Here is a 23161-nt window from a genome sequence, read left to right as displayed (position 1 = left end):
CTCCGTAGCTGTCCGTGAAGCGAGAGTTGTGTAAACATGCTGCGCTCCGTATACCTGCGACCTGCAAACCGGAATGCCCTTGACTCTGAAACCTGTAGAGTTACGGGAGGAAGAAAAACCCTCGACTTTCTCGTCGCTCGCTGTTCTGAATTAATTGTCGAGTTCCTGCTCCTATATGCGGGGTGTAACCTTGCGCTTCCTCGCGACTTTTTTTTCTTCCTTATTTTAGGTGAACTCGGTGTAGTGACAAGAATGTATTTGCGAGCCGAGAATACGAAATAAAATAACTAGAAAATAGAAAGCGTGACAAAAATATCAAAAAGCAATCCGTATAAAGCCGAAAACGTATATAGCGCCACGGTTCAGCTTTAAAAAATACAAAGTACAAATTACCTGTTTTGGCAAACTTTCTAGATTCCCATACAATTCGACTCATCTTGGATAACGGCCAGTTTTGTCTTTTCCGAGCTCGCCTTCTTACGGAAACATTAACATAAAAAGGGTTTCCTTTACGTGAGTGCTGTGTTTTAACTCTGTTTCCGAACATCCATTGTTAATTCAAACAGCGCGAACAGGAAGACACAGGACAAGATAAAAGGAAGCCACAGTACAAGCGCTGACTCACAACTCAGCCTAAGCCTTTACTCCAAGGCCCAGATAAAAACAAATATGACGAAAACAAAGCAATCACATGAAACAACCCCTGGGTTCACCTGCTACGTAAAAAGTCACTCAAAAAAGAAATCTCTTTGCTTGAAATAGCAAGAGAAGTCTTGCTGACACACTTATTGTCCCTTGAAATAAAATATGCTTCAACTATCTCTCTCGTCAACTTTTCTTTGTGGCCATACAAAATCCTAACCTGGTCAAACATGGGTCAAACATGCGTCCTAGGGGACCTTCCTCGAAGCGCTCCCCCAGGACGCAAGCAATCCACTGTGGCACTCGAAGCCCTAAGCAAACTGAGCTCCCTAGACATATGAAAACAAAGATGGATTATCCTATACGGACGTGCCCAGGAATGCGTTAATGCTTTGTTTCGTCTTCGGATCGGCACCAGTGCCGGCCTTCGATTCCGTACAAGCGCTCCTTGATCCGTAGCCTGAGCGCAACTACTGCGCTCTGGAAACGATTCCTGAATACACCTTCCTGGGATAAAAAAATTATATTCGCTTACGTAGTGCAGTATTAAACCCTGGAGACGTACAAACTCCATTTCGGAGCCAAACTACACGATCTTCCACAAATAAATACCCAACTTAAAACAGATACCTGAGGAAGCTAATTGCAGGTTCGGACGTGGGTACATGCGAATATTTCGCAGAATTTCATGTTCTTTTAAAACAGAAGCAGTCATCTCTGGTTATATCGACGGGGGATGTCTACGTATCATAACTCTTGAAATTCTAAAAATAAAAATGTTTTCTCCAAGTCCTGATTTGACTGCGTACACACCAACAAACCGGTGTGTACAACACCACCGGTGTTGTACACACCATACAACAAACCTTCACTTTCCCTCGTAGGCAAACGACGAAATGGAAACATAAACGCCATTAATGCGCGTAACAAGCCACTTCGCAACCTTGTCCGTCCTGCTCGGAGGTATTTAGAGCGTGGGTTCAATGTCAAGAGCCCGCCTCCTTGCCTTGCCGTAGCTACCGCGTGCAGTCGACGTCTCCGGCTAATGCGGCAAATGAAGGAACGCGGCTGTCCGTGCCGTGCGCTCGAAAACCGCCGCTGCATCGTGACCGCTTCCAAACACGGCGCCGTCCCGTCGAGAGAGGAGAGGGCGAAGTAAGCGAGACTGCAAAGCCAGCAAGGTCGAGACGAAAACGGAAAAAGAAAGGAATTAATATAAAAACGGCAGCAGCGGCAGCCGTGAGTACGACACCGTGTTCCCTTTCTCCCCTCCTCTTCTACCCCTCCCTTTCCCTTTTTACCTCTCCGGAATGTGGGACACCCCTAGTGCGACGAAGACGACCATGTGCGAGCAGCAGCAGCAAGACCCGGCTTATTACGGAGGCGTCTATGGCTGCTACCTAGCTGCTTGTTTCTCGTTGAAACAAACGCCGTATATGTGCTGCCTTCTCCGCGTTTTTCCCTTCTAGATTTCCATTCTCGTTGTCTTTTTTCGTTATTGCCGTTACTACGCTATTCGCGGACTTTTCCCCAGCCAGCCTAAGAAGAGGCTGCCGCTGTCGGCGATGAGAGGCTTCCTGCAGAAAGCGAGCGTCCCTCGCTGCCGCACTTTATTTGAGTTTTCATTTTTATTTGCTGCGCTCGCACCGGGAAATAGGAGGATGTTGTGTTGCTGTTTATAGTCGGACGCCAAGAAGATTGGATACGTGTCACATTCTTAGTTTCGTTCATTCTTCTCTTCCCTCCCGGTCGTGGTAGAAACGTGAAGTGCAGGAGCACAGGAACAATTGGCGTGCAGGCCTGGCTACGAGTGCCGGAACAAGGCCGGCTATGGCAAGGATTTCAGCGAGGAATGCTTAGCTATCTGTGCGCTGTTCAGGGAGCAGGCGAGGTGCAGAACAAGGAATTGGATGACGCTTAACCAATCACGCTTTGCGTAGTATAAGTCGATACCAGAAAGGCTCGGATGGGCGCTTGCACAAGAATTTTGCCCTATGACTGGTGGATAGCACTAGTACCTGAAGGCTATTGTTACAGCTGCTGGTTCCTAAATGGATTCAACTCCGTCCTTTTTCCGGGGTATGATGACAATGATGACGAACATAACCAAGCAACCGCCATTCGTTGGTATTCGCTTACTTTACTACAAAGAAATTAAAGAGAGGCGACTGTTTATATCGGCTTATTAGGACGCTAATTCAAAGACTTATTTTAGCGCATTACAATAATTCATAGTGCACATAAGGTAACGGCTGTGGTGAAAATATGTGCACATACCTCAACTGTTTTGTTTGCGCTGCTCCTAGCCGGCCGGCTCTTAACGAAGGCATGCGGAAATACGGCCGTAAAGGGGGTTTTCTACGCCACAGCTATGTCCGCTAGTTCTGTTTGCTCTGCACTTGGCACGTTATAGGGTCGTATCGCCCGAGCCCACAGACGCGTTAATGGTATGGAAGCTCGATAAGGTCAAGAGGAACTGTTGACCACAAGCTCCCAGATAAGGGGTGATAACTAAACTGTATGCGAAGGCCGTTCTTCTCCACACTGGGTAGCCTCCAAATGCCCTTTATCACCGCCGTTGTTTCCACGTAAACAACAGCTGAATACCACACACTGTCTATGACACTTGACAAGGGCAGCCGACGAAATGCGCTCGCACTGATATAAAATGTCAGTGCGCTCTAAAAGTTGCTACGTGTTCTACTTGAAGGAGGATGCAATAACTCTAACGGCGTTTTGTTCTTAAAGAACCTGCAGTGGTACAAAAATTTCAAACTAATGACTGTTTTCTGTAGCTGTACACTGCGGTTACTGCGAGTGCATTAAGGCTATCGTTAAGTGCACGTTAAAGAACCCCAGGTGGTCGAAATTTCCGGAGTCCTCCACTACGGCGTCTCTCACAGCCTGAGTTGCTTTGGGACGTTAAACCCCACTAACCAACCAACCTAAGGCTATCGAAAACAACCTTGGCACACACAGACAATGTTTAGGAAACCGCAGCGGATGCATTTAGTGTATTACTCGCAACTACTTTGTATACAGCTCAATACTTCATTGCTCAACCCTCAAAATGGTTTAGTGAGTGAGACTTCTTACCGCAAGGTTGCCGGTTTGGTTCTGAATGGTGCAGCTGCACTTCAATGGAGGTAGTAGTCCCTGTGATCACCTTAGGGGTGTCGGAAGTTAATGAATCGCAGCTGATAGAAGAAGTTGATCCGCAAGTTTGCATCATGGTGTTGGCACTGTTTATACGGTTTATGGAACATAAAAATTCATTATTTTACAATAATTCTGCACATGTCGAACGAAATGTGTGCTGTCTGGTTAATTAGGGGACGATTAAGCGGCCCCTTATAGCTTGGTTAAGCGCGGATGTATACATGAACAGGCAGCATTTAGCTGAGCTTTGATTCATTTAGCTTTGATTTGCCACCTTTTGCCACGTTTACGAGGGCATTTAAAGGATGTCTTAGGCCCTTTAAAGTAGTACGAGGCTTAATTGAGGTCTTCAGTGCAACTTTTTGAGAAGAGATTAAGACGATGACATCTAAAGCACAGCGCGAAGGGCTGGAAGAAATCGGCGACCGAGATTCTCCAACTCAGAGGCCCACGAAGCTGGCTGCTCAGTTGGAAAATGGCGATCCGAAACCCAATAAAGGCGAGGTACGTTTTATTACGAAAGCAATACTACTCTAGGTTTCGAGCCTTCAGCGTAGCGCGGCCGGTAGCCACGTCTTACCCATGTGACGCTGTGACGTCACACCCCACGTGATACTAGGGTATGGGCTGGCAGGAGCTGCCAACTTGGATCTCTCGTTTCACATGGGACGGTTATGTCAAAATCAGCCTGCTAGGACCCTGGCATTCACGTTCCCCTATAGGCCACTAAGGCGCGTCCATACGGCTTGGTTAAAGCTGGGTTTTATATGTAGCTGAGGAAGAAGAAAAAGAGAAGAACGCTCGGTCACCCGCAGCTTATGCTTTCGCTCAATAATTGATTCAGCAGCGTTGAAACCTTGTAATTTTTTTTATTTTCTCGCTTGCTGGAAGCAAGCTCCTGAGCCACCTCGGCGAAATCTAAGATGGAGGGTAGTAATGCTTCTGCGCTGAAAAATAACACATAGAATCATTGTTTCAACCCACTTCACCTTCTTTCTCGCATGCCCCCTTCCCCACCCCCTCCCTCCTCCACCACGTTAGCACCTGGCCACCGAAGAAAACTATCTGGGTTAAGAAAGTCCTGCACACTATCGGCTCCGTCGACATCATTACGTAATTCCCACGGCCTTGGCCAGGTGAACTGCTTTTACGCTGTGACTACAAGTGCACCGCATACCACCACAGCCATTCTTTTTCCTTTTTTTTTTCTGCTGGAAAAACTTTAAAAAAAAAAACAAAGAAAGAAAGAGGTAAAGAAACAACAAATTGTCCTCGAAATTCGGATATTCCGTCGTCCCTGAGCAGTGCCATTTGCGCCACCAATGGTTTCGAACAAGAAGCCGAGCGGAAAAATAAAGGCGCCCGTAACAGTTTCGCCTTTCTTGTTCACAGTGTTCTTGTTTTTTTAACCGTTGCTATCATTTGCCTGTTGTTGATCATTGTTATTCACCGCTCCGGCTCGCCCACCTGTACAGACACTCGAACAACCACCACGTTCTCGAAGTGCCCGGCTTCGTACAACCCACAGCCGTTAGCGACAAAGCGTCGACTGTGCACTCAAGACCGGGGCGCGCGAGCGCCTTTTGTACGCTGCTCTCTCTTCTGCGCCCCTCACCAGTGCGTCGTGTGTAGCAATTTGGTCGGCTCCAAATTGCTCTTCGGTGCAACGCATATGCGTTCGCCCGAACTCAGCGCCGGCTGACCGACAATAACAACGGGCCAACTCTTTTTTTTTTCTTTCTTTCGTCAACGACGAGAAGGAAATAACGACGCCATTGTTCTTTCGGAGCACGCTCGCAGCAACCAGGCACGTGCTGGCTGGTGTCTGCGATTTTCTCTTGGGGGAGACGTAAGTACGAAGACGGCTGGTCGGACGCCTATTTACAAAACCTAGCCGGTTCGGCTCGAAACTGCAGCGCCGCTAACGGTAAAGATCGCGCCTAAAAAGGGCGGCCATTTTCGACTTAAGTAAATCCAACGGCGTCATTGCGAGGCGCTTGATTTGTTTTCTCCGTTTTGTAAAAGGCTCAAACCTAATCGTGCACGAGATTAGCTGTGATTAAAGCGATTAGCAGATCTTGCTAAACTTATTGACATCGCTTTGTAAGCGATTCGTGACCTCCTTGATCATTTGTTCCCGTATTGTGATAAATAACGGCCACTTTTTTCGCACTTCTATCTCACGTACGTCACATAATCCTGAACTAATTATACACGCGTATTTCTTCAATGTTTCCGGGACAAACATGCGTAGGGCATTTCCTTGCTATTTGTGGGACAACACCTTCCGGGTTTAGCCGCGGGTTGCACTTGTTCAATCCCAAGGTGTCATGGTATTGATTTACATATTGTTGTGCCTTTCGTAGCCATTGCCGTGGCTGTTGTGATAGATTACAATGTTTTCGCTTGTCTGATTTCAGCTCTCAATTGCTTAAACCTCCTCAGTAGTACACGAGGTGCATAATACCATTCAGATTGCCTATTGGAGCAGAGTATGGGGAATATAAAGTCATGTGCTGTACCGGGCACAATTTGTAAGTACACATCCGTCGACCCAAGTGAGTAAGTAGAACGCTGTAATGAGATTGGGAGCACGGAGTCTAATCCTTGAGTGGGCCCCTTCCCGAATGCCGGGCCCGCTGCTTGCAGGCTACAGACAAAGAAGGACGTCTTTTTATAACAATGGAAATGAGCTGTTTTACATTGACAGTGAGCTGGACTGCGGTGAGGTGATGTATGGATGTGCGTAACGACGCTGTTATTTGGCGCCACGTAGTGCTGTTCGCCGAAACCGTACGGCGGAGAGATTCTTTTGCATATGCGCGAGCTACATGATGCATGTGTGCATTACCTTGATATCAATGCAGTCAGCGTTTCTCGAAAGGAAGGAGGCCGTAGAGGGCGTGACCGAAGCGAAGGCCAAGCCGCGTGTACTCGATGCCATAGAATAGTGTTTTATGGTATGGTGCGGCATGGTATGGTGCGGTATGGTATGGTATGGTATGGTATGGTATGGTATGGTATGGTATGGTATGGTATGGTATGGTATGGTATGGTATGGTATGGTATGGTATGGTATGGTATGGTATGGTATGGTATGGTATGGTATGGCATGATTGGTATGGTATGCTATGGTATGCTATGGCATGATACGCTACTTACAATATACCAGACCGCAAGTTGCGTACCAGCAGGGTAGGGAAGGTACGTTACCTATGGTATGGTATGGTGAAATACGGTACGGTACGGTACCGTATAGTGCGGCTTAGTAAGGTTTGGTTTGGCTTATGGGGTTTAACGTCCCAAAGCGACTCAGACTATGAGAGACATTGTAGTGTAGGGCACTAGAAATTTCAACGACCTGATGTTATTTAGAGTGCAATGACATCGCACAGCACATGGGCGCCTTGCTTTTCGCCTCCATCGAAAAGCAGCCGTCGAGGCCGGGATTCGATCCCGCGTCCTTGGACCACTGCACCATCGAGGCGGGGCTGACGTGATATGGCGTGTGGCAAGAAGGGTTTAAAGTCTATAAGGAGGCTATCAGGGCAAGACGTCAGAGTATAGGTTCCGGATCGATTTCAACCCCATGTCATTTTTTAGCAAGCAGGCATTCGAAATTTCAACCCGCGACCTTGTTATCGGGGCAACTGAGCCACCCTTGCAGACAGGAGATAGGTCAAAGGTAAATTACGACTGTTGATAAAGCATTTTTCATTAATGAATATTTATAAGCGCTGAAGATAAGCGAAGTTGAGAGTAATCTTGAAGTCAACCTGCGTTTTGGAGTGCTTACTCTTTACGCCAGACCTTAAAGGAGTATTTCGGTGCAAAGAAGCAAGCTTAAAATTGACTTTTTTGTTTTTTCGCAGGACCGAACTGTCGCTACATAGTATTTCACTCGCTGCCCGTGCAAGTATACCCCGAGTCGACGAAGGTCCCAAAAGCGTGTCGCACAAATGGTTAAGGCGACATGACACGCCTTGTTAAGCTCCGCAATACACGTGTGACTGTGTGATACGTGTATTTCGGAATGTAGCGCAATGGCTGCGGAAATTCACTTGAAACCAACCGCTTTCCAACACGAAACGACATTTTCGAGGAAACAATTTTCTGCTTCGTTGCTTCTCTCGTGGCCGTATAAGCAGGGTGCTGCGGTTGGCAGTGGTGCACTTCAGTTTTCAGCCCAGAAACGGAAATAACTGAGACAAGCGCAATGTGTTGGGGAAGCGTTTTCTCATGGCGTCGCTGTAGCAGATCTAAATATACTGCGTGTGCATACGAATTTGCGGAGCTAAGATGCGGAAGCTATTCTAGGTGAGAGCGCATATGTTGTTTGAGGGAGGGAAAGAAAAAAATGCCGATTCGGTCCCATTCCGTGTCAGCCGCCCCTGACGGATAGCAGGAGACGAGCGACTCGACGTGTCCTATTCTCTGGCGGAGCATAGCGAAAAGAAATTGCTCGTTTGAAAAGAGCCGACTCTTGCGCCGCCCGTAAAGCGAGCTCGCATCCTCTGACAATCCCTCTCAACTCAGATAAATTGCGCCCTCTTCCGCCTTACTCTTAAGTAAACAAAATCTGAGCGCTGAGGCTTTTGGTGCTGAAATTTAGCGGCTGCCATAGTACGAATCATGGAAGCACTTCTTCACTGTTCGAACCGTTCGTGACCCGAAAGAGGGCCGAACTTACAAGCTCTAATTCTCTAAAGCTCTAATTCGATCATTGTTCGCTCCGTTTATGTTATGCTTTAATAAGCTTTGCACAACCGTAAGCGCCGTGAGTGATTCCGCCATACTAAGAATGAGCCGTGCTGGCAAGTGTAATCCAACTGTGATGTTGGATCGAGACATTCCCTGAAAGACAATATGCAAAGCGCCACCTAGACGCGAGTGGGCGCCCCAATATCTCACAAATTACTAGGTGATAGTGGAAGATGCGCAATTCCCGCGTACGAGATTTAAGCTCAGCCCGAAAAAAAAAAAAAGCTAAACAAATGTAAATACACCCAAAATTGTCGAAAAATGTTGCGCAAAGCGCAAGAAACCGTCTCGAATTGCTAACCCGTGGCGAGACCACAACAATCGCTAGATGGTGGGGCTAGCGCAAGCAAGGAGCGAAAGCTGCAGGTGTTTCCTTTAACTTGGAAGTTATTTTTTTCTCTGGGGGAGGGGGGCGGGGGGGGGGGGGGGGGGTTCTCCGCCGCTCCACTTTCTCTTTTTTTTTTTGTTTTTCGAGTCCAAGTCGCTGCGCGTCCCGAGAATGCCGCCGTCCTTCCAACTTTTTTTTTTTCTACATTTTCCGCATAACCTTTGTTAGATTTCTTTCCCCGTTTCTTGGCTTCTCGGGCAGTAGAAGCGGCAGGCGAGTGAGCGAGCGAGGAACCGGGCTGACCTGGAAGGCGAGACAACTTCTCTCGTCCGGAATGCAGCTTGATCCAAGCGAGCTTCCAGCCTCCGCCATCAGCTTCATTCTCTCCTCATCTTCTTTTCCTGACACCGCTGACCCTGAAGGCGAGAGCATCGTAGCTCTCGACCCCTTTTGTCCTCGGCATTCCCTCGGCGCAAATATTTGAACCAGACCTCTTCCTTCATTTCTACCTCTCGTTTCTTCTTTTCCTCGGCATGCGTTGGATTAAATCACTTTGCTATTATGCGCTTCATTTACTACCGCGGAGTCGGCATAGGAAACTAGTTTATGTAACGACTCTGTAAGCCGGCTCTTGCAGATGCATGACCGTGGCGAGCACTTGTTTGTGTGTACCTGCGGGTACGCATTGAGGTAATATAGGAGCGAGAGGGTGAGCTAACGGGACAGCTTGTACTACACGCCAGAGGTCGCGGGTCAACACACCGGACCTCAGGGGTGCGGGGACGACTACCTCAGCAGTGCACACAGCCGCAGGCCTCCACGCAGCAATAGCATGTGTGCCGGCCACATGGGACCAACCTTTTGCCTCTAAGCGTTAGTAGGAAACGATTACCCCGGCGCCGACATGGAGTGTATACGAGAAAGTGTAATCGCTGTACACGGGTGGGTGCGCACGAATTCGAGCGGATAATCCAACGGTGTGGTGAATATTCAGCGGTATATCTTATTATCTGGTTTCGATTATCTCAATAGCTCAAGCGGGGTTAAGGAACCAACAAAAATTATTCCACACTGGCGTATAGTGTCGTATAGTGGCTTCAAGTGTTCCCCTTATTTGGCTTCAGAAAAACACTGAATTACTTTTACGGCGAAAGCCTTTAATGGCTCATACTGTCGTGGACAAAATGTGTCCCGCTTTTGCAGCGTTCTGATTGGCGGAGGCGGGATGACGTCATATAGGTATCGACCAATCACAGAGCACCACCACAGTATGCGCGAATGCCTGCCTTATATATGGATATATTTCAATCAATGATCAATCGCTAATTAATTATTTAATTACCAAGTGATGTATAATAAATAAATCATTACCTAGCTACAATTAATTTCTTATTTAAGCAATCAATTCATTACCTATTTAATTATAATTAGTCAATTGTTAATTACTAATTAGTGCCAGTTGCGTAGCCAAATGCGGCACTCAGGCTTTCGCCTTTCTCTACTTTAGCCGCTAAAAACTTTTTTTTCTACATTTAGTTAATTAGTAGCGATATTTAAACAGGAAGAAGTTATTGTGAAGGAAATGACTCTGCTCATAAGGTCTGACAAGTCTTCGAAGAGCTGTTGTAGTCTATGACGACTCAAGCGCATTACTTCTTCTGTTGCATTTTATGTGGTAAGCAGGCAGCAATTTCAGTTTTACAGCAAGACATCTACACTGAGTGGAACTTGATACACCGCAGGCTGGTATACACTCTATGTGCGTCGACTTTGAAGCAAAGCTTCGTGAACTTTTTTTAGCTATCTGCATTGACTCGCGGTTAAGTCACGGCAGGCATTACCTCTGTTTCGTAAAGATGTCTAAATGAAATTGGTATGAATTTCTCGAATCCGTATATCTTTCGAACAGTCCAGGGCCCGCTTGCACGAAACGATCTTAAGACTGTCTTAGCTAAGTCCAGACTTAACTGGAGTCTAAAGGATTAGGCCGCTAGCATGGCCGCTTAAGACTGAAGTCAAGACTGGGCTTCAGTCCTGACTTGAATAAGTCGCTTGTGCGATTACGACTCTAGGCCGTCTTAGTTAAGACACAAGGACGCCCGGTAACTAAGTCGAGAAATTAGGAAAATACAGGGATGCGCTGGCCCTGTCCTGGCGGTAAGATGTAAACATTCGGTCAATCTTGCACTGTGTAAAATCCGTGCCATTGCTTTTTGCGGCTTAAGATTGTGTTACGAGGATAAATGCCCCAAGTGGTTGCTGAGGGCGTTCAGGGAAGTCACTCTGGTGAACACGAGCCGAACCGAAGCGTGCGGCTTGTTTAAGTCTGGACCGTTTAAGTCTGGACTTAGCTCCAACTTTATCGCGCAAGCCGGCCCAGTTTCCCTCGACAAAGGAGTCTGACATATATCGGTAAAGTTAGGTGGGAGGTTGAACTGCACAGGTCCTACATAGTAACAGCCATTTGTTCCCGGAAATTCAGAACAAAAAACACACAACAGAGCTCACACACCGAGATTAGATTAAGCTATATATACACGGGTGATATGATGCCTGTTAGCGCACATCGGCAACAGGGCTTACCTGCAAATTACTAAACCACTCTTGTCATTCTTATCTTATCTTGTGTGTTCTAGCCCCTAAGCATTCCCTGTAATTAAGATGCCGTTCATACCGCGTCGTGAAGATAAAGCAACACTGTTAGTCCACTTCCGTCAACGATAGGACGAGAAAGTGCGTTCGCAAATGAATCATCATCAAGCGTACATCACCATCCTCATTGCAGAGAAAACAGTAACCACAAAAATCTGTATTCTTAACTATCCGTATATATACAACGTGACGTGACACTGAAAAACAACTGTATAGCTTTCAGCAGGTGAGCAGAAGCCATTTTTCGGCTGTAACTGAATTAATTAATAGAACAGATGGATAACTGAAGACGGCCAACAGGCAAGTATTTTACGACTAAGATGGATCCAACAAAAATGCCAAATCAAGTCAAACTGAATGTAAGTGAATCATCGATACTTTATTTTCCGTCGATAAAAGTATTTTTACAATTACTCCCAAGCTAAAGCGGAATCAGCGTCCATGCGCCCACCTTGTTCTTTTGAGTACTAACTACCGGTGGTCGCGTGCTGATACAGTAAGCATTTAAAATAGCTTTATTGAGTTTGGTTAGGAGTTTTAACGTACCACAGAGGCCCAGGCTATGAAGGACGCTGTAATGAAGAGCTACATAAATTGCTACCTGCTGGGCTTTAACGTTCACTGTTATTGCAAAGTAGAAGGGCGATTTCCTTTTCGCCTTCATTGAGAAGCGTACGTGTTTCCGATATTAAACCTGCGTCCTCGGGGTTCAGCAGCCGAGAGCCGTAGCCACTGGGCCACCGCGGTGGACGGCATTTACGAAGCGAAAGAAAACAAGGGTCATAGTAATCTGGCAAGCATGGTCTTTCCTGGTGATGAGATCTTAATAAAGTAGGGCCATTTTTTCACCAACACCAGCTACACTAGAGAAGCAAAACTCCTGTTGAAGTAATGTTTTTCTACACTGGTGTACCTGGTGTTGGTGAAAATATAGCGTAGCCATCGCATACTAATCTAACATGACCTTTTCTGATGGAGATTCAAAGACGTAGTGAGGGGCCATACTTTTATTACCTACAGCAGCTGCACTAGTGAAGAAAAACTCCTGTTGAAGTAATGGAGTTTTTCTACACTGGTGTGCCTGGTGTTGATCGAAAAATAGTCGTAGCCATCGCATACTATCCGGAAAACATGGCCTTTTTCTGATGGAGATCCTAAGAAATAGTAAGGGGCCATACTTTCTTCACCTACACCAACTACACTAGTGTAGTAAAACTCCCATGCATTAACTGAGTTTTGATACAGTGGTGTAGCTGGTCTGAGTTTAAAAAATGGCCGCTAATTGCGCCCAAATCAGGCTGACGACCACCATTCCTGCAAAGAAAATAGGCCTTCGAATAAGGAGAAAAACGTTGGTGGGGTTCAACACGTTCAAAGCTAGTTTATCAAGCGTAAGCACTGTTTTGCATGGCTTGGCGTGTTATAGTTACTGGTGCAGCTATAAAATGCCGTTCAGTAGCTATCCAACGATATATGGAACTATGTGCCATATTCCCATGCCATCTAATTGAACTAAGTAATGCCTACCGGATTACACTTTCTATCTCCAGTAGCTATCTAATTATATATATATATATATATATATATATATATATATATATATATATATATATATATATATATATATATATATTACGGATCACGAAATGTAATGCACTAATTAATTATTACTAATTACTAGCTATCAGATTGCGCTTGCTATCGGTAGTCGCTATCCAGGAATATATCACACGGTTCACGAATTATTTCTACATAGTTAAATACGCCTTACTAATATGACTAAATTACCTTGCCACTAACTAGTTACTGTCCGATATACATTCACTCAACATACACTATACAGCGATGTATAACTATAGCACACTTACAAGACACTTAGCCGACTTGAGGCTATGTCCGATTTCACCTCTACCGGTCAAAGCAGGATAGGCCGTCGACTGCCGAGTTAGTAGCCCTGGAGTAGTAGAGCTTACGCTCCAAATTATCGTTAAACGTGCTTCAACGCTTGTTAAACCAGTGACTAATTAATTTTTCTGCCGTTTTTTGCACTTCGCCCATTAGTCAGAGCTTTCTCGCTGCACGTGAGGACGCTTCAGCAGGAACAGGCGTCGTTTCCTTCCCAGAATCGCCGGGCGACGTGTAATATACAGCTGCCGTCGCCAGAAGCCAAAGTCTGCCTAGGCGATCTCGCGTGTCGCGAGGGTCGCAGCGTCCGCGCGTGAGCCGACATTATACACTGACTCCTCTGGCGATCACGTAACGCTGGCATTCGCTGGCATATACGAGCCGTACAGAGACACACAGCTGGTCGTCGATGCACTTCCGAGGGGTACGCACTTGCGTTCTCAGAAAGCGCTCGGGCCGAAGTTCCGAGGAGAGAACCATACTGTGATACATGTTTCGGACGAAAACCGAAACGCGTCCCGCAGCTGCTACCTCTGGATGCGCGCGTGATTTGGAGCGACCGTATAAACGCCGCATTTGTTTTTCTCTTCCTTTTTATGCTGGCCTATCTTGTTTGCATCGCTGTGATGGTGCAGTGGTTAGGGCGTCCGATTGCTGTTCCCAAGGGTGCGGGTTCGAATCTCGGTCGCGGCAGCTGCGCCTTTCGATGGAGGCGAAAGGCAAGTTGCCTATGTGCTGTCTGTGTGATGTCAGTGCACGTTAAAGATTCCCAGACAACCCTACTGAAACAATGGTATGAGGCAATAACCTCACCTTTTCTCACACAATCTCACTCAATTCGCATAAGAAATCACATACTGGTCACATATAATTGCATATGATCTCATAGTTTCTTGTACATTATCATATATTATGTGAAATATTTTATGACAATGATGTCCACCATATGATAGTATATGCAATGTGATGAGATTTCGTGAGGTTATTGTCCCGTAGAACTTTTGGTCTTTCAGTAGGGAATCGAAGCTTCCGCAGCTTTCCCCTACGGCGTCTCTCATAGCCTAAGTCACTTTGGGACGTTACACCCCACAAGCCAAACCTATCTTAACGCTGGAGCTGGAAAGTTCGCTAAATGACAGAGCAACCACCTACCTGCCATCCGATCAGGTAACTAAAATTGACACGCAGCATTCTGCGCCAGTAGTTCATCCCCGAACCTGTCAGGTTACGGGGGATGAGTTCAGTATGCCTCACCTTAGCGGCTTTTTGTTTGTTTGTTTGTTTGTTTGTTTCTTCCCACACCCGTGAATTACCGATAGTTTTAGAATAATAGACTATGCTTTCAAGAACTTCTCAGCTTTTAGAGTATCGTCCTTAATTTTTTTTTTTTTTTTTTTCATTTTGGCAAGCGGTGGGGAAGGTTTCAAACAAATCCTGAGTCAATTTAGCCGCAAACTGTGCAAACAGTAAATGTGCAAAGACAATTCTTTGTGAAAAATTTACTGTCCACGGCAAAGAATAAATAAACGCTGAAGATCGTCATGTCAAAATAAATATACGTAAATGCGTGTTTAAATTATGCGGAAATTGTCATTTTAACGAAGCGACAAGCGAAGGAAACGACATGGCAACACACGTGCAGGCACTCGGCCGATCGTATCAAGTTCGTTCTAAACAGCATAAAGCGATTAATATCGAATGCTCGAAGACCGAACGACTACTGTTTATCGTGGTTTCTCTGCTTTAAACCGTGCGTCGATCGAGACGGTAGTCGTGGATGAACGTTGTCATTCGTGAACAAAAAAAAAAAAAAAAAAAAAGGAGAAGAAGAAAGAGAGAGAAGGAGAACGCTGATAGCTCTGAATGTTTGTGCTTGGCAAAATGGGTTAGGAAATTTGCTGCGTGTAGCCAAGATAGCCCGCGCCACTGCGCGATAACTTTTCTTTTCTTACATCCCAAGAGCCGGACTCGGGTAGGCATACGCCTTTACCTGCAGTAGAAACCGTTTCGCTTCCCCGTTTAACGCTATCGAAGCTTGGAGCTTTTTTTATTCCGCCTCAAATACTTCCTACTCAGGCTTCCGCCGCAATGTACACCGGTATCTTGAACCGCGATCGCATTGCAATCGCGGTGTCAACCTGTTAAAAAAAAAAAAAAAGGCAGCTCTTTATTTTGTATGCGTGTCTGTGTGTGAGCGCGAGTTAGTGCTCCGGGAAATTACGACGAGCTCGAAAAAGAAGTGTATACGACGAAGAGATGTCAATGCTCAGAACGTTTTGTTGGCTGAATGACACCCGGAAGTGGATGAATGCAGCGATTACAAAAACACTTGACGAATGAGCTAGCCAGCGTTTCTATGACCGCATCTGGCCGATTACGCGAACAGTGCAATGCGCAAGGACAGAAAAGTCGGTCACAGCTATGCTTGTCCACAACTCAAACTCAGCTCCGTACAAAAGTTCTTTCTTTCCTTTTTTCTTTTTTTGTTCACGTCACAGCACCTTGTGAACACTGCTTTCGTCTTTTGTTGTTTTATGGTTTTCGCTTACGTGGTTTAACGTCCCAAAGCGACTCAGGCTATCAGGGCCGGCCGCAGTGAAAGGTTTCGGATAATTTCGGCCACCTGGTGTCTAACGTGGGCATACATCGCACAGTAAACTGGGGCCCTGCGTTTCGCCTCCCACGAAAGGCGGTCGCTGCAGCCGGGTTCGAACCTGGCTTCCCGGACTTAGCAGTCAAGCGCCATAACAGCTGAGCCACCGTGGCAGTGGCTCGGCGAGGTGAGACACCCTTGAGTACCCTTGAGCGCGGTACGTCTTTCTTTCCATTCATTTCATGCTTCTTTCTACTCTCGACGGCGATATCGAATGCGATTTTATGCTATCACAAACTGTTTGCATCCCTGCCAAAGGTAATAGCGATTTGTGCCGGTCAAGATGGCACCCACTGTACATAACTGTGCTTCTGGCCTGTTGTCTACCTGCATGACTGGGAGGACAGGCACCATCTAGAGCACACCATAACCGGTTTCCGGCACGAATTATCCACATAGGATGTTCGATTTATTTTAGCTCAGTCTGCAGATTACCTCCTGGCGCAAAAGAAGATGATGGTTAGCTTGGGACTGGGCCTTACCAAATTTTTCGACGTTTCTCACTGCCTTTATCGAGTCCCAAGCCTGCATCATTTTGGGAGCGGCCCTTTTAAAGTTAAATTCAATACGGTGTTGGCCATAGTCAAATCATGTTGGACACCAATTTTGGCCAAATTAGTCGAAGTCATATTTTGGGGGTGAACCACCTAAATTTGGAAGGCGCCGCTAAGTTGACCACTATCACGTAAGTTTGGATATCAATTTTGTCGAACTCGAGTGAAGTCACATTTTGCGGTGCCCAGAAACACACTTTGGGGGAGGCCAACCTAAATTTGGAAATCACTACTGAGCTTGCATTACTGAAATTAGGTCAGATACTGAGCTTGACATATCGAAAATAGGTTAGACTCTATGATTTGGAACAAATTCCGGTGATGTCAGGTTTCTAGAGCCCAGAGGGACAAATTCTGGATGTGGCCCGCCTAAATTTAGAGGTCTCCACTGAACTTATATCATACGCAAATTAGGCTGGACACCTAGTTTGATTAAATTTAGACGACATCAAATTTGTTGTTGATGTGGCTGTAGGAAGAAGGAAAAGGAAATGCACGGGCCTGCTACTGGCTCTGTACCTGAGCCACCTCCACTGCCTCGTGCGGACAGAAGAGAAAATAGAGAAGAAAGAAAAAGAAAGAAGAGGGAGAGAAAGACGCGCGCCGCAACAGCCGTTGTCCACCACCTAAGCGGCGGGTGCAATGACGGCCTACAACAGATAAACATTCGGTGGCTGGCTAACCCCCGTCGCAAGCGGCGTTGACCTACCATCCCGGCCCCGTAGGGCCAGGAACAGCCACCCTTCAACCTCATCAAATTTCGGGAGTACAGGGGACCAAATATTCGGGGTGCAGGCAGACACTTTCTTAGGCGCATGTCTCGTCTCTTAAGTGGGCTTAGAGCGCGAAGAACTGGTCTCGTTAAATCTCGTTCGGTGTCCGTATGGTGGAAATCAGTGCCCAGATGACGGGAAATCGTTTCCCGGAAGTTGACTCACTGTTCTGGCTCGACGTCACCTCAAATTTCCCCAAAACGGGAGCAAAAGCACCCCATGCTTAAAACTGCAGCGTATCGTCCTGCAGAGGCGCTGTCAACGCCAAATGAAACGCGTACAAGACTAATGGAACACGCACGAGCAGCAAGGCGAGATCTTAGTAGATAGAATTGAAATACTACAGCCATAGAGCTAATACTCTATGACTACAGCAGTCAACTTAAGCTTCCCTGCAGTTTAGAAGTGCCTTCTTTTTGCTGTTCCTAGGGTATATTCATGAGCCCAAGTTCGGACAACACGCGTGCATCCCTGCAATGGACTGATCTTTGTAAAACACTCACAAGGACGCCAGAGCCGACCGACAATCTTCGATTCCGCGTACTTAACTCCTCATTAGCCGACCAAATCGTGACGTCATAGCCCACGCTCCCTGGCGCGGGTAATCCTAACAGAGCTTTCGCGTGGTATCATTTTTATAACAATGTTGAAACCCCGGACAATTTTCTTTGCATCCTTCATCTGTCCTATTCGCGCTTCGTTTGACTGTGATGGGAATTATATGGTCAGAGTCTACTTGTGGGGCTGCGTCTTCACTCACTTATTTTAGATTTTTACGAGAGGACGACTAAGCGTGCGTATGAAGAGGCGCTCATGCTGAGGTACACTATAAATAAGGGGATTACGTTTAAACCTACCGGAATACAAGCCCTTACAGCCCACTGCAGTTTCACAGACTCACGAGTCGTTCAGCCGTCATAGTCGTCTAAAATAGCATAGGTACGTATTTCTATAGCAACGCCTCGCCGATGGCCCGATAGACATATATTATGGTGAGGCTGCCCAAACATAATATGCCTCTGCCCGTATCACTAAGTACGACGGGTTGGCCCGATAGACAGCTGATATGAAAGTATTGCCAGCCACCGCACTAAAGCGGCCACTTTTCGATGGTGGCGAAAAACGAGGCACCCGTGAGCTGCGCGATGTCAGTGCACGTTAAGCAACCCCAGGTGGCAGAAATTACCGGAGTCCTCCACTACGGTGTCTCATAGCCTGAGTCACTTTGGGACGTTAAACCTCAATACGAAACGAAACCAGAACACATGTGTGCTTGTCAGTCATATAATATACGTGAATTCGTCTCTTTTCGCAAACAGACCAACTGGATTACGTACATTTTTCTTGTCATAAGCCATATTTTATGTGCATCATTCATGAAAAGAAAATCGGCCAATAGGTGTTTTCAGCTAATTCGCGTACTAGGGCCCTTGTACAGTCTGTGGAATTTCCAACATCCAGAAGGATGATTTGTTGGAGAGCACACCATGCTCAATGTCCTACGGATCACGTATTTATTTATTTTTTATTTTATTTTTATTTATTTATTCAGTGATTGTGTGGGCATGGTACTGCCCGTGGGGCAGGACAAAAGGAGGTAATTAGTCTCCTGACGAGGTCCTGGCCCCACTGGGCGCAACAGCAGCGGGTACAAAGTACAGGCAATGCACATGCAACTACATACAACAATCTTCACCGTATATAACTACACATGAGTAAAAAAGAAAAAGACAAGGAACAAAAACACCGAGTTAAAAACTATCACCACAGTACAAAATACGCATTCAGACACGTGCCAATAACAAAACATAAGGAAATGTAACAACAGTTATGAAACTCTGGAACAATGTAAAGGAATAGCACAATACATTGCGATTTCGCATCTACTTTAGTCAAGTATTTGGTTTTCTATTGAAGTGATAAAAAGCAAACCACTTGAGCTCAATAACGTATAGTCTGTAATCAAATAGATAAATGTATGACTATTTTTTTCTCCCCTTCAAGACGTACTACAACGTACAGCAGTCAGTCCACATTATGCATGAATCCTGACAACCAAACTTGGGAAGACATTAAGGAAAATTTTCCCAGTTCCCATTAATTTTGTTTTCTGAAGATGCCAGCTGAAAGGCGTGCGGACACATGCTTCGTCGTCACTGAGCTGTTAATGGGAAAAACACCTGCTCGGAATCGACCCGAAGAATGTGCGTCAGAATCACGAAGGAGACGTCTTCTGCGATGACCTTTAGCGCATAATATTTCCCCGCGCACGTTTTTTACGAATTCGATTTAAAAATGATGTTAAGAAAAAGCCAGAAGAAAAAGCGCTTCTCTTAAAACAGCTGTGCATTTAGCACCTGATCATACCAGGACGGAGTATATGCAATTCACGACCGGCTGTTCAGAAAGATACTTAGAAATATATTGATGAGTGTTCACGGCGTTCCCCTGAAGAGGTTGGAATTCCAAATTAAAATGGGCCCCTGAGCCGACTCGGGATAGTAATGATGAATCCACCCATCACGTCAGACCGCATGGACCGCCTGAGAATTGATAAGCCTGCCTGAATGTTTTGAGAGCACATTCTAGATGTTCGATCAAGCTGTGTTTGACATGTCTCCAGGATACGCAGGCCACTAAAATGCCACCAGCGTGTCCTTCGTTGACGATATCAACGTTCCGTTTCTACAGGAGTAGAACAGCTCTAAGAATGACTAAGGGTTCAACTTTCGATGGTGAAATCCTTCTCATGAGAAATTAAATATCCACGCAGCGTAAATATAAGGTTGCATTCTGAACAATTACGTCAGTAGTTATCTGCCAGGCGTGATCGGGAGCAGTTCAGGGTGATTACAATTCACTGACATTATAAATAAGGCGTCCATTATCAGTTGTCACACAGTTGTCACACTCTCCAAAGCTCTCGAGCAGCATGTAGTTTTAGCCGTTCACTTGAAGCCGTGTTAAAATAGAGCTTGGCGAATAGCGCCTGCTTTATTTGTTTGTAAGTCAGTGGTGAATTTACAGCCACATCTAAAAAAAAAAATGTATTTTGCTTTTATCAGTACACACCTTGACCGTCGAAGTTTTGCCATTGGGCGTCGCGTTATCCATATCGGCTTTTGTCTGTCGGTCAGTCCGCCAGGATGGTGGTTGATCGAGCGCCCTCACTTCAGCTTGGAGTGCGGTCGAAGAAGCGCCCGCACGCGCAGTCACTCAGCGACGATGCACCCAGCTTCGTCACCCCTGTTCCCATCCCATTGGTGTGGCGTCACCGGGAACGAAAACGAGGACACAATAAACGGTATATATCCACCAGGCGATGCGAAAAAGAACCGCGTGTGTAAACAAATGGAGTGTGTGATTCACAGGCAAAACCTCGAAGCACTAACAGCGAAGCTGCCACACGGCGACACTGAGCAGACGATACACCGCGCACGCAAACGCTGGTCAACGCGCAACTGTGCTGTTGTGAAAGAAGCGCGCAGCTGCGCGCGCTGCGTCTTCCGCCACCGCTGGAGTACGCGACTTGGCGGAAAGCACTGAAGCCAGGCGAGGTTTCGTCGTCTGCTCCGAAAGCGCCCGCGCGGCGGCGGCGCTGCTGTCGCTCCAGAACCTTGTGTGACGTAGCGACGAGGAGGGCAGGGGAGAGTAGTAGAGAAGCGAAAAAGCGTGGTGCTTTTGAAGGCTGTCGGTGTACGATCTTTTCTAGAGCGTTACTTTGGCTGGCGCGCGTCTGTAGAGACGCGACGCAAACAGCTGAGGGGCTGCTTTTGCTTACGTTTGCTTTTGGGGGGCGGGTGGCTGGTTGGATGCAGGGGCTACGCTGCGCGCGCGAAGAGAGCTTTACAGTTCATTGATTTGTTTGACCCTACGAGCTCCGAGTTCCAAGCCCCCGGGTTATCTCCTCCGTTTTTCACATGTTTGTTTCTTCCGTGCCCCTGTATGGAGGGAACAGGCACATCTGCAGACGGTCTTACTAGTGTCATTCCTTCTTGTGGCCTTTTGGGGGAGATTAGTCGTCGGTTTCCGGTGTGGTGTATGTGGCATGCGCCAGACGCGTGGCGGGCGTGGGGTAGGGTGAAAGTGAGGTGCTGTAGAAAGAGGTGGGAAAGGGGGTCTAGTTACGCTTTTTGACTCATCACTGAAAGGTCCAGGGGGCGTTTTCTGGCCAGCTGCGTGGCCGTTCACGGTTTTCTCTTCAAAACCCCGCTGTTCAGCTGAACAAAGCAGACGCAGCTGTCGCGTGGGAGTTCGCGCACATGTGGTACACTGTAACGGGAAGCAAGGTTCTTGTTAGCAGCGGGGGCAGAGGGCGGAGCAAGGACCTCATTTTTGGTGAGTCTTGTAAAATTGGGTTTTTGCACACCGTGTTTGTCGGGCAGCCTTGCTTCTTTTCGAACAAAGAAAAGAAACCTTTCTGAATGCCTTTCATGTCGTCCTCAGGGCATGAAAATAAGCTACATTCTTTTTGTGTGTACATTAAACTAACCAGTCTAAAAGCGCAATTTAGGTGATATTTGTAACCATACTGTCCTGGTTAATAGCATCACTGCAACGGTAATGTGGCTTCCTTCTCTTCCCTGCTTGCTTATTACGGAAAATTTCATTTCATTATATATATATGAGGTGTTCTAGCACAAATGTGTTTAATGTCCTGTGCTAATTTCTCGTTACAGTAAAATCGCTGCTAATTGCGGTTTTCGTTCACAAAGCTATTACATAGACATGGTTTTATGTGGTTTAACATCCCAAAGCAACTCAGACAATGTATATGAAATATTCGGTCTAGCACAGGGTACAAAAACAAATATTAAAAGATTTATACCAATGCATTGCTGTGTTAACTTATTGGAAGTGCTTGCAGGAGGTAACACGGCCATTTAGTGTTGAGGTGCCGAGAAAACTCTGTATTCGGTCCTCTGCACGGGCCGGTATCTAGACTGGGCGTGGCCTTACTTGTCCCTACTTCGGTTCGAACCCGACCACGGTTCGCTAATCATTGTTAATGTCCGGCCAGGCCCGGTGCTCATTCTGGCAAGTTCGTGCATTTGCTTTTCATGGCGAAAATTTCAAACGAAAGAGAGAACAACAAGCAGTAAACAAACATCTGTGTAGCCTCTTAAAAAGTTGCAGGAAGTAAGAATTGCAAACCGCGGGTTCGCCCCAGTGACGAGGTGATATGATCAAGCTGGGCACAAGCGGAAAAATCTGGCTAGAAAAGCAACATTGCATGTAATCATTTTTAGTGCTGGAAGGAACACTTCATAAGAGAAATTTCTGAAAACAACGCTTGTAATTCAAGCGTAATGGTTCCATCGTAAGCGCGCTATGGGTGTGTTGTTGCGGAGTCGGGGTTCTTTTATTTAAGTAGCGCGCTGGTAAGTGGAGCAGCCGGCAAACAGGCATTTTTGCGTTGAGGTGCACATTCCTTTACTGACATGACGAGGGGACTTCGTGCAACAGTAAGAAATATGAAATCGCGTCGTTTTCAATTCTAGAGAGCTGTCTTTCGAGGAGGGCTGGTACCTTTGTAAAGTTCAAACTCTCTCCAGATTCCAATGCAATCATTCAAACTAGCAAACGCTATTAGACTTCTGTTGCTATTGCTATGTCTTTAGGCTTAAAGACTATTCGAGCTCCGCTGCTTATGGAATTGTAGCATGTGCCGCAAAGCAAGCAGCAGGCAGCTTCGACAACAGCTGCTGAGAGACGAAAGGAAGGGAATGCTCTG

At 46.4% G+C, this 23161-nt stretch overlaps 1 protein-coding gene across 1 annotated transcript in view; it reads right to left on the bottom strand.

Annotated features, from left to right (window-relative positions):
• The window catches only part of DAAM (disheveled-associated activator of morphogenesis-like protein), a 129992-nt gene extending 109037 nt beyond the window's left edge, over positions 1–20955 (bottom strand). The window contains exon 1 of the mRNA XM_084583932.1: positions 20500–20955. Coding sequence (XP_084440058.1) covers positions 20500–20541 — 42 coding nt within the window. The 5' untranslated portion in view covers positions 20542–20955. The remainder of the gene's footprint in view (positions 1–20499) is intronic.
• Between the last annotated feature and the right edge of the window lie 2206 nt (positions 20956–23161).

Source organism: Amblyomma maculatum, chromosome 11 (genome assembly GCF_055883805.1).
Source record: "Amblyomma maculatum isolate TAMU_Amacu chromosome 11, ASM5588380v1, whole genome shotgun sequence".
Classification (NCBI taxonomy): Eukaryota; Metazoa; Arthropoda; class Arachnida; order Ixodida; family Ixodidae; genus Amblyomma; species Amblyomma maculatum.
This window is presented reverse-complemented; position numbering and strand designations above follow the sequence as displayed.